Genomic DNA, 12903 nt, shown 5'->3' on the forward strand with positions numbered 1-12903 from the left:
GTGCATCCGGATTCCATTTGGAGTTTCGGACTTAATTCGTTTGCGATGTCCGAGATGGCTAAATTTTACAGCCTTCTTGGTCCTAAGTGCCTGCCCTTCTCCATTGGTTGATTATGGAGATTGGGAAACACTGCATGGATTGTGGTGAAAACAGGCGGTTTGAGTGTTTGGGTTGATTTACATTCCTTTTTTTTTTCGAGGTAAATGCTGCTTTTTGCTCGTCATAGCTGAGGGGAGTGCTATGGGATTGGTTGATTTTTGGATTGAGAGAGTTGCCGGTGCGATTGAAGTGTTACTGTGATAAGAGTTTCTCTTCTCTTTTGTACATTCCTGAATCATGTATGTAGTAGTATATGGGTTACTCTTGTGGGCTGTGGCCTGTGGCCTGGATATAGGGAATTGCTTCGTTGAAATAATGAGATGTGAAGGCATTAGCCGTACATGGTTACCTGAAAGAAAGGATGGTACTGTAATTATTTCTTAATGAATAAAGGAATCCTTTATTTACACTCCATTTTTTGCTGTTCCTATTGCATTTCGTCGTCTTCGTACTTATATGGCTCCGTTCGGCTTGCTGAAACTTGTCTGAAATTGGCTGAAAAAACTGTTCTGGCTGAAATGTTGTGAGAGAAAAATACTGTTCTGGCTGAAAAAAAAGAAGTCGAACAAGCCGGATTTAAGGTAAACCGAACGGGGCCATATGTGTATAGTCTGCCATAAATTTATTATTTTGCTATAGCTTGCCCATATTGTCGGTCCAGCAAGTGACAATCCCCCGTACTGCTGACCAAGCGGTGCAAATAGCGCTGACGCTGCTATTGTTGAGATTTGGCATGGATTGCCAGATTCGTTTAACAGTTATTACCGTGAACTCTTGGTGATAGGCTGATAGGTCTCACGCGTGGTCGGTCATGTGCCTTGTCACGTCTTTTTTGTGCTGGTACAGTGTGGCCTACGATCCTTGGGTTTGCACTCTTTCAGTAGCAACAAAAACGGCACGCCCCATCCTGACTAATCACCCGAAAAGACGGTACTGATGTGTTGCTGTAACGGGATCACGGACGGTGGCCCCGTGACGGAACGGGGGTCCAAGTGAATTGAACGGCCACCTGCAGGTCTGCGCGCGACGCAGCGCTCTCCCTGCAACTGGAGACAAACAGTACGCTCTCTCATCCCAGTCCCTCTCGGCTCTCGCACTCGCACAGGTGCACGGCCACCAGCCACGGCCACGACCACGACCACGACACGAGAATGCAAAACGGCAGGTGCTGCTGGAACTGGAAGTGCGGATCGATCCTGCAGCCGAGTCGCCGAGAACGTGGCGACCTCCTCCTGTGAGACTGCAGTGAAAACCCCTGCGGTCCGCGAGCCACCGACCGGAAAGAAGGACGTGCGACCAGCCCGTCCTCGGCTCCGTACCCGGTAACGCGCGCATCTGGGGCCTGCCCGACCTCATCAATGCGAGCGATCTGCCCGGGCCAAGCACAGGCGGACAAGGCCCCACGCGAAACCTTCCACACGAGCCCGCCCCTGATGGCTGATGCCAGTCTCTCAACCCCCACCCGTCCTTCCATCTTGACCCGTAGGCTGGTCTAGATCCAGTTGAAATTGGTTGAAAAATACTGTTTTGATAGAATTATTGTGAGAAAAAAATATTGTTTCGACTGAAAAAATAAGCCTAACGTAGAATAAGCCGAACAGGGCCGGGTTGTGTTCTTTTGCCGGCTCAAACTCTTGCTTTTCTTTTTTTCTTTCCCTTTTGTCATGTCCTTGTTACCCTTGACTGACCAAGCATTGATTTGGGCAGCCCATATTTTGTTCAGTTCACATCGTCTCATCCATCAATGTACTACTAGACGATTTGGGCAGCAAAGTTCCAGTGAACGCCAGTCTGAGCAGGAGGCAGAGCTCGGCTCGCACTGTGTACTACTGTGCCGATATTGACAGAGACAGTGGTCTGTTCGCTGGTGGGCGGGTTTGAACTGGTGCTGGTTTGTTGTGAGAGAAAAATACTATTGATTGAGTGGTTTAGACTAGCTGAAATCAGCGAGCAAACAGGCTGTATGTGGCGGCGAGTCCAAAAAGGCCACTCCTACTCTTACACCTGCACTGTTGAATTGCCTCTGTAAAAGCAGCAGTTGACACCAGCTACACGTCCGGGTGGATCCTTGAGATACAAACAAGTCATCCTGAAGGCCTGAACAGGACTGATCTTTGAGCCGTCTATTCAGACTTTTTATCTGCTCTGAAGGTTAAGGCACCTCACTGATTAATCACTGAGAGGCACTGCGGCGATTACAGGCCTCCGAAGACACCGTAGTAAATGAGCGATATGTGTAGCTGCAGGGACTTTTGTCAGCCTTGCTTGCATTGCATCTACTCCAGCTACTGTACTTGGCCCATTCGACTTCCTCCATATTCGGTTTGTTCGACTTTTTTTAATCAGAATAATATTTTTCTCTCATAATAATTCAGCTAGAACAGTGTTTTTTATCTAGTTTCGGTCAAAATTCTGTCAACCGAACGGGGCCATTAGTATCCAATGCCTGTATGCTGCTCCTCTGCGGCTCCTTGGACACCGGTAGTGTTTGATGTTAGGGCATGTTTGGTTCGTTTAGTAGCTACTAAATTTAGTAGCTTTTAGTCACTTTAGTAACTTTTTAACCAAACGCTATGACTAAAAACTACTAAAAAGACTTTAGTCCTCTCTAGTAACTCTGGAGTTATTAAAAATAACTAAATTGTTTAGTAACTACTAAAGTTTAGTAGCTCGAATCAAACACTCCCTTGCTCCCGGTCCTAGATGGCAATGGGCATGTCTGAATCTCGAGCCTGTGAGAAGTGCGAAGTGTTACTTTCGGCAGTTGGCACTTGGCAGGCATGAGCTTAGAACCATCCACAAAATCATCGCGAGAAACCAGCGGATTTCAGCAAATACGGTACCATAAACGCTTCACATTTGTTTTTGTAACGAGTGGTCCTACGGGCACACGGCAACAGTGTCTGCAGTACTCCTGGAGCTGTAAACGGGGAGGCAGGTTGCTGCATGTCCATGACAGTTGATTGGCTTCAGTGAACCCTGCCACAGTGCCACTTCTGGCCCCAGGCGAAGCATCTTCCAACAGTAACAACCACGGCTTGATTTCTTTTACAGTCAAGTGCCTGTTTAGTTTCTAAAATTTTGTAAAATTTTTCAAGATTCTCCGTCACATCGAATCTTTGGACGCATGCATGAAGCATTAAATATAAATAAAAAATAAAACTAATTATACAGTTTAGACGAAATTCACGAGACGAATCTTTTAAACCTAATTAGACTATGATTGGACACTAATTGTCAAATAACAACAAAAGTGCTATAGTCCCATTTCTAAAAAATTTCGCCACCTAAACAAGATAAAATGAAGGGATCGGCACAGGAACCATCCCCTGGACCAAGCCCACCAACCTGTCCTGTCCTGTGTCGAGGCCTTGTTTAAATCTAGTGCGTAAAGTTTTGGGTGCCATATTGAGTATCATGTGGGGTGTTGTATGGGGTGTTTAGATACTAATAAAAAAATAAATTACAGAATACTTCAGTAATCCACGAGACAAATTTATTAAGTCTAATTAATTAGTCATTAGCATATGTGTTAATGTAGCACCACATTGTCAGATCATGGACTAATTAGGCTTAAAAGATTCGTCTAACAAATTAATCATAAATTATATAATTATTTATTTTTTAGTCTATATTTAATACTCCATGCATGTGTCTAAATATTTGATGGGATATGAAGTAAAGTACAGAGAGAGAAACTACCATACGCATTGCGTGTGGATTCACGTGGTTCAGATACAGACTAGCGAGTGTTTTTTCCCTCACAGCACATGAATAGTTATTTTCAACGAAGCCAACAGAACCGTACCATCGGTTGTTGAACACTGTTGGCGGGTATTCGTGAACGGAAGACCTCGCTCGGAAACACAGCAACTCCGCAGAAATGTTTCTGCTCGTTGCCGGAAGCAGCGAGCGTTTTGCCCAAGTCATGTAAAGTTACCTGAATTCAGATCGACGGTTCGATCCGTACTCGCAATTCGTTACTGCAACCAAACGTTGGTGTCTTGGACTTGAACAGCCTCTCCGTCGCATCAGGCACTCTCGCTACAAGTTCAACGGCTGTTCTCATAGTTCCATGACGTGAACCGGCGGTGGTTGTCTCCAATCATGCTCGCTCTATTGTTTGTTATGCCATGCAGATGGGGCCTTTTTATCATGGGGCCATACACTGCACACTGGGACAAATGGCAGTGCTGCTACAGCATCTAGAACCATTTAAGGGTATCCCATGTTCTTGTGGAAGGAGGAGGAAGAACGAGACCTCGGATGATCTATCTGATGATCCTTATGTCCTCCGATTCGGCCCCTGGAATAATGTGGGTGCTACCATATATATGTTCCCACCAAGCTTGAGTTTGATTTGCAATTAGCCGAATTGTCTACCGAATCGTACTGCAAGATTTGGGAATGCAGTTGTGAATGTAGTTTCTACGCATATAGGTCCCGTTTGCTTCGCTGAAAAAACAAGCTGAAACACTGTTCCGATTAATTTATTGTGAAAGAAAAAATATTGTTCTGGCTGAAAAAAAAAGCTGAAAAATACGAATCATAAGAGAAGCGAACGGGACAATAATGAAAAAAACATAGTAGTAGTTGCTGCTGCTGTTTTTGTAATTTCATTGTTCCATTAATAGATCGTGTGGCCCATGGAGAAATCTCTCATTAAAACTTTCAGAACAGAACACTGTAGTTTGCCCTCTACTTCATGCATTGGATAGAGAACCTACAAGTATTTCTCGGAACTGAATGCTTTGTTTGTGATCTGCACTCACAAACGCTTCTCGTTGCTGGGAATGGAATCTCCAGAGTCTGCGATACTTTCAGTGTGGCCCGTCTCACGGCTCTCTTGTAGCCGTAGAGCAGTAGAAATGTCTGACGGCTCGAAGCAGCAGTAGAAACTCGCTAGGCTTTTTGTCTTCAACTGGTGTCATCGTTGTCCCCTAGCTAGTTCTGCAGCCTACAACTGCGAGGCTCAAGGAGATCCCTAGGTGTAACGAATACTGTATTCAAGAAGAAGCACCAAAAATACGCAAGTTGCACCAAAGTGCTTGTTTAGTTCCCAACTAAATTCTCAAAAAGTACTATAGTAGTCATCACATCGAATCTTGCGATACGTGCATGAAGCATTAAATGTAGACGAAAAAAAAACTAATTGCACAGTTTAGTTGAAAATTACGAGACGAACGTTTTGAGCCTAATTAGTCCATGATTGAACACTAATTGCCAAATAAAAACAAAAGTGCTACAGTAACCAAATTCCCGAAAATCGTGAACTAAACACAGCCAAAATGTTCTTATCAAAAGGAGGAACAAACTCAACTAGCCTAAGAGGTAAAGTACAAGGAATTTACTACTGTATCAGTAGTTCGTCAGTGTTGAACACTGATTGATGATGAATTTTCAGAAACTAAAGGAGAAAAGAGAGGGGAAAACTTGATCAGAGTATTAAACTGTTTTTCACTTTCTTAAACTAAATTATACTGAACTGAATTGTCCAGTGATTTAGGAAGCAAAGTTTCCCTTCCGATACTAGATTTCACCCGTTCGCTTTTTAGCCGTACTTTTTCAGCGAAGAAACATCGTTTTTCTCTCACAACAAATTAGCGAACGGTACTTTCCGGGCAGCAAACCCCGCACTTCAAGAAGTAAACATATAGGACTGTTTTCTATCCAATCTTTTACTGAAATGCATGTGGCCTGGAACCTTTAAAATGGACTGTACTGAGATTAAAGATCATCTTGGTGGTGGCAGATTCAAGTATCCTTCATGTCTTGAGGAGTTGGTCTGATCAAGCGTATAAATTAATACAGCAGTAAACTACCAGCTTACAGTAGCTAAGACACTGGAGTCGATGGATACCAGTACGCGATTGACCCATAAGGCTGTGTTTAGTTTGCGAATTTTGGAAATTTAGTTATCGTAGCACTTTCGTTTTTATTTGGCAATTAGTGTTCAATCATGGACTAATTAGGCTCAAAACATTCGTCTCGCAATTTTCAACCAAACTGTGCAATTAATTTTTTTCGTCTACATTTAATGCTCCAAACACGTATCGCAAGATTCGATGTGATGGCTAGTATAGCATTTTTTAGAAAACTTTTTGGGAACTAAACATGCACTAAACATCTGAATTCGACGCCCACAGCATCAGTTGCGGTTACAGTTTACCTGGTAGGTACAGTGCACCGGTGCTAGGCTGAACCAAGCGCTACTGTATCATCGAGGTAAAGAGGAGTGAAGAACAGCATGGTTGGTTTCATCGAATCATAGGATTGGAAAATATCTGCATACCTAATTTACGATCACTAACAGGAAATATAATTACGATTTACAACCCACCACTCTTGAATTCGTTTAATTCACCATGCAAGAGCGGCGTTACATTTTTGCTGCATGAGCTCTGCTACACCTTGACGTCAGCGAGCGTGACCCAGATATGCTCGAACACCTCGACGATGAGGTCGTGGTACTCGGCGGCGTTGAGGGACAGGTAGCACGCGAGGAGGTCCTCGAGGTCGGCGGCGGTGTGGATGCCGTTCTCGGTGATCATCTCCTCCATGGACTCCCGGAAGTCCCGCCTCGGGTCTCGCGACGACTTCACCACCGCGAAGCTCTCAGCCAGAGGCGGCGGCGGCGGCGGCGGCGGCTTGGTCCGGGCCGGCGAGCGCGCGGTGGTCGCCGTCGGCGTGGGCGACCTGCACTTCTTGTACGATGCTAGGCGCGGGGTGTCGGCGCGCGTCTTGAGGCGGCGCGCCGACGACGACACGGACCGCCTCGGTGGCTTCAGCTTGCTCTGGTCGGGGACGACAGGCGACCCTCGTCGGGCCGCGTGTGCGAGGACGTCGATGTGCTTGTCCTCGAGCTGGCATACGTCGGCCTCCCTCTTCGCCGGCTTGGTCATGATCGGCGGGAGCGTCTTGTCGGGCCTCCTCTTGGTCCGCAGGTCGATGATGATATCCGTGGCGGAAGTGATCACTTTGCCGTCGAGCTTGTCGTGGACGCGGACGGCGGCAACCGTCGGTTTCTTCACGTCGTCGTCGTCGTCGCTGCTGTACCCGACGAAAATATCGCGGCGGCACGGCGGGGTGTCGGGCGCCTCGACCACCACGAGCTCGGGCCGGCGGCGGCCGCAGCGGCATGCGGCGGTGGAGGAGTCCGGCGACGACGCGACGCCGCTGCTGCTGCTGGCCGAGGGCGGCGCCGCCGCAGCCAGCTTGACGGACCGCCTCCGGTGGTGGTGGCGCCGCCTGCTGGACCGCCGCGGCTGCGACAGCTGCAGCGGCGGGAAGCGCGTGTCGGAGGCCTTGGGGTGGTGCAGCGGCGAGCCCAGCTGGACGAGGTCCCCCGCCCGCGGCGTGTAGTAGTGGGACGCCCTGTGCGGCAGCCACGGCGCGGCCCTCGGTGTGCTCGGGGAAGGCCGCAACGCGGCCACGCGGGGGCTGGCCGCCGCGGCGCCCCGGCCCCGCGCGCGCATGTTCCGGAGCTTGAAGAACCACCCGTTGGGGATCATGTCTGACAGCCGGAACTTGTGCCGCCCCATGGCTACCTCCTACAGAGGAATGCGGGGTGAAGCACAGCTTTCAGCGGCAACAAGACTGCCCGCGCGTGCGCTGCTGTGCTGGTCTTCTCTCTGGTGGCTTGCTGTTTGGCTTAGCCCCGCTCTGTACGAGGAGGAGCAGAGGCGCGGGCGCGGGGAAGATGAGGTGAGGGCGAGGCGAGCTGCGAGGCAGAGCAGGAGCGCAGAAAATGGCGCGCGCTGCGCTGCACTAGAGTGGGGCGAAGCGGGAGGAGTCGACGAGAGGAGGGGACGCGAGGCGCCTTTTGTCCTCCCGCTCGCGCGGCGCCTCCCGTTCCTCCCATTCCTCTATGCGGCGTGGACCCCCACACCACACCGGATACCGACGACGCGGGAAAGCCACCGCAGGGGCTCCAGAGGGTCATCGCTCATCACTTCATCAGAACAAAGGAGCCTCCGGCTCGCGCTCGTGTCAAGGCCGAAACCGCGACGCAGGCAGCCACTGACACCCCCCCCCCCCCCCCCCCCCCCCCTTTTTGTGTGCAATTTAGTCATTTTTTAAAGAAAATTTGCGTTTGACCATTGGAAGGCGTAAACTCATCTTTGAACCCTGGGTCGACGTCAGGACCTATGCCTCCGAGGTAACACGTCTCGGCGCCACAGATTTTAGCTTCGAGGTGCCTGACCGTGTACAACAGGACATCCTAGGTGACATTGACGTGGCCGGTACCTCGGAGCCACATATCTTGGCTCCAAGCTCGGCGCCAAGATCTGTGGCTCTGACCTCGGAGCCATGGATCCTGATGCCGAGCATGGATTCAAAACACAAGGCCAAGTTTTTCTTGCCGAGACTGCTTTCATTTCTTCCTCCTCCCTCTCGGGCTCTTCCTCTCTGAAAGGTCCTAATATGGCTAGAGATGGGTGAATAGCCTATTTAAAAATCTACAAATCAACTAGAGCAATTTGATTAGTATGACAAATAGCGTAATGCAAACCTACTCTAGCTCTACAAGGGTTGCAAGCCACCTATCCAATAATTCTAGTTGCAATGATTACTTAGGCACACAACTTCCAAAGTAATTACTCACTAAGAGCTCTTAATCTTGCTACTCTAAAGAGCTCAACTAGATGAATGTAAATAATAAAGCAAGCTCTCAATTCTAATTACACTAAAGAGCTTGTATCAACTAGTTTGCAAGAATGTAAATAAATGAGTAGGGTGATTATACCGACGTGTAGGGGATGAACCAATCACAAGAAGAATATATAGCCAATCACCAGGAGAATGCCAAAGACAAGAGACAATTGATTTTCTCCCGAGGTTCACGTGCTTGCCAACACGCTACGTCCCCGTTGTGTCGACCAACACTTGGTGGTTCGGCGGCTAAGAGGTGTTTCACAAACCTCGTCCACACGATTGGACACCGCAAGAACCGACCCACAAGTGAGGTAACTCGATAATACGAGCAATTTACTAGAGTTACCTTTCGGCGCTCCGTCGGGGAAGGTACAACTCCCCTCACAATCACCGGAGACGGCCACGAACAATCACCAACTCATGCCGATCCTCCACCGCTGCACCGAGCCGTTTAGGTGGTGGCAACCATCAAGAGTCACAAGCGAAATCCGCAGCGCAACACGAATACCAAGTGCCTCTAGATGTAATCACTCAAGCAATGTACTTGGATTCTCTCCCAATCTCACAAAGATGATGAATCAATGATGGAGATGCGTGGGAGGACTTTCGCTAAGCTCACAAGGTTGCTATGTCAATGAAAATGTGCAAGAAAGATCCCTTGAGCCGGCCATTGGGTTATAAATAGAGCCCCAATCAAATAGAGCCGTTATACCCCTTCACTGGGCAAAACGCGCTCTGACCGGACGCTCCGGTCATACTGACCGGACCCTGGACACAACATCCGGTGCACAGATGTAAGCCACATGTCATTCTGAGTTAAACTTGAGCCGCCAGATCACAACGGCTATTAACTGACCGGACGCTCCGGCAAAACTGACCGGACGCAGAATCCTCAGCGTCCGGTCGTTTCCAGTAAGCTCCCCGAGGCGTATTTCTTCGACCGGACGTGTCCGGTCCACCTTGACCAGACACAGACCAGCGTCTGGTGCAGTACCCTCGGTACTATGCAGACCCGTCAGTTTGACCGGACGCACGCTGCCAGGGTCCGGTGCTTTCAGACCCAGCGTCCGGTCAGTTGACCGATGCCAGCGTCTTCGCAATCAACTCGTTTTCACTTCTAACTTCTTCACCTTTACTCCAATGTGCCAACCACAAGAATTTGCATCCGACGCAATAGAAAATAGGCATTCCATTTTCCTGAAAGCGCTGAACCCATCTCAACCCTGCAAACACCACCTCCTTTGTAGATGTGCCAACACCACCAAGTGTATCACCTTGTGCACAAGTGTTAGCATATTTTCACAAACATTTTCAAGGGTGTTAGCACTCCACTAGATCCTAAATGCATATGCAATGAGTTAGAGCATCTAGTGGCACTTTGATAACTGCATTCCGATACGAGTTTTACTCCTCTTAATAGTACGGCTATCTATCCTAAATGTGATCACACTCACTAAGTGTCTTGATCACTAAAACAAAATGGCTATTACATTTTATACCTTTACCTTGAGCCTTTTGTTTTTCTCTTTCTTCTTTTCCAAGTTTAAGCATTTGACCATCACCATGCCATCACCATTGTCATGATCTTCGCCATTGCTTCATCACTTGGAGTAGTGCTACCTATCTCATAATCATCTTGATAAACTAGGTTAGCACTTAGGGTTTTATTAATTAACCAAAACCAAACTAGAGCTTTCACTCTCCCTAACCCGTCCAATCTCTTGAATCGATGAATTTGACCTTGGATACTTGGATTTAATCCATACATCTCTGCGAGCAAGGTATTCTCTCTCCCCTTATCATTTTTTACGCATTAATTTGGTATATATTACGTCTATTTTACAACCCTAGATACGTTATTACCTAATGTTTGAAGTGATTTTTTATTTTTGTATTATGTAACGGTAGGATACCAAAACGTGGTAAAGCTAGTAAGCCATGGTAATCTCTTATCATTGTATTATATTATGTTTTCATTTATGTGCAACAAATAAAAAACTCTAGGTTTAGGGTTTAATGTTCATTGCTTTCGGTTCTTAGAACAAATTTGGTTCAATTGTAGTTATGGCCGGATGACCGAAAATGCCTTCGACCCATTACCTCTGCCTAATGGTGTTCTAGTGCCCATGTGCTGGTGCGGTGATCCTTACAAGGTAGCCAAGTCCGATAAAGAGGACACGTATAGGCAGATGTATTGGATGTGTGCTAATTTTACGTTTGAGCCTACACTTCGTCAGCGCCGTATTAACAAGATGGTGATAAATTGATGTTGTGTAATAATTATTTTGTGTCAAATGAAGTCTTGCATGATTTATTTGTTTTGTAACAATTGCATTTGTTGCAGACCTCTTCATCGCTCGGTGATTTTAAACAGTGGATCAACACTGAGATCAAGCCAGAAGACAAGGAGTGGATGCATAACTGTTACGGTGGGAGGCAGAGGACAAGGAGATAATGGAGAAGAGACGCAGAGAGGAGGCTCTAGAAAAGAAGCACAAGAAAGAGGAGAAAAGGAGGCGTGTTGCTGCGTATAGGGAAGAGAGGGAGAAGAAGCTTGAGCATGCGCTCCGAGCGAAGGTAGCGATGGAGGAGAATCCCGATGCCCAAAGGAATCGAAAGTGACCACATTGCACTCAGTAGTCTTCATGACTTGCTAGTTTTATGGATTTTTCATGAACAATGTTGTCTAATCTTGGACTTTGTATTGTGTTGTCATGTAATGCACTTTAAGTATGGACGTACCTAGGACATGTTCTGTGTTATTTAGTTTGTTCTCATGTACTTCAAATGTTGTTATATTGATTAATGTGGTCTAATATTAGATCTTTTATAGTGTTGTTGGTTTCATTATTTGTTGTCATAATATTGAGTTTAATATTGCATAGGTAGTGAAACGAGCTCACGTAGTGCAAATAAAACCTAACGAAGTAGTGGATTACCTAATTCAACACACACAACACATGAAATGGCATGTGATAACATGTGCCAAACTAGGGTACATAGGTCCTAGACTAAACCTAACATGTCTTAGATAATTGAAGCAAACAACAAGCATATGAAATGGCATGTGAGAACATGTACCAAACAAGGGTACATAGTTCCTTCGACTAACCCTAACATGTCGTAGGTGATTAAACAAAAATACACAAACACATAGATGTAACCCGCTAAAAAGATTGGTTTGTCATAATAGTGTGGCCACATAGCAAATTGTGTTGCACCTTCTCTACAATATCCTCCCATTGTTGGTGGTGATGGCGACGGGGGTGGCGGCGGAGGCCCCTTGTTCCTATGATTTGGGCAGGTGCAATATGGATCATTGCTGAGTGTCTCCTGTGAACCGACACCATTATTGTTGTCGTCCTTACAACACGCCTCCTTTCCTCCTCTTCCTTGTGCTTATTTTCTAGAGCCTCCTTTCTGCTTCTCTTCTTCATCATCTCCTTGCCCTCTGTCTCCCACCGTAACAATTTCTATATCCACTCCTTGTCTTTCAGCTTGATCTCATTGTCGATCCACTACTCAAAATCACAGAGCGATGGAGGGGTCTACAACAAATGCAATTGTTACAAAATAAATAAATCATGCAAGACTTCATTTAACCCAAAATAATTGTTACACAACATCAATTTATCACCATCTTGTTAATGCGGCGTTGACGAAGTGTAGGCTCAAACACAAAATTGGCACACATCCAATACATCTGCCTATACGTGTCCTCTTCATCGAACTTGGTTACCTTGTAAGAATCACCGCACCAGCACATGGGCACTAGAACACCACTAGGCAGAGGCAATGGGTCGAATTCATTTTTGGTCATCCGGCCATAACTACAATTGAACCAAATTTATTCTAAGAACCGAAAGCAATGAACATTAAATCATAAACCTAGGGTTTTTCCATATGTTGCACTTAAATAAAAACATAATATAACACGATGATAAGAGATTACCTTGGCTTACTAGCTTTACCACGCTTTGGCATCCTACCGTTAAATAATACAAAAAATAAAAAATCACTTCAAACATTTGGTAATAACGTATTGCAAAATAGACGTAATGTATACCAAATCAATGCGTAAAAAATGATAAGGGAAGAGAGGATACCTTGCTCGCAAAGATGTATGGATCAAATCCAAGTATCCAAGG

General features: G+C 46.5%; 1 protein-coding gene across 1 annotated transcript; it reads right to left on the reverse strand.

Annotated features, from left to right (window-relative positions):
* Positions 1–6263: 6263 nt before the first annotated feature.
* On the reverse strand, positions 6264–7909 carry LOC136453434 (transcription repressor OFP2-like). Its single transcript, XM_066454007.1, has one exon. The coding sequence runs from the start codon at positions 7639–7641 to the stop codon at positions 6505–6507; it is 1137 nt and encodes a 378-aa protein (XP_066310104.1). The 5' UTR covers positions 7642–7909; the 3' UTR covers positions 6264–6504.
* Positions 7910–12903: the final 4994 nt, after the last annotated feature.

This window comes from Miscanthus floridulus, chromosome 5 (genome assembly GCF_019320115.1).
Source record: "Miscanthus floridulus cultivar M001 chromosome 5, ASM1932011v1, whole genome shotgun sequence".
Classification (NCBI taxonomy): domain Eukaryota; kingdom Viridiplantae; phylum Streptophyta; class Magnoliopsida; order Poales; family Poaceae; genus Miscanthus; species Miscanthus floridulus.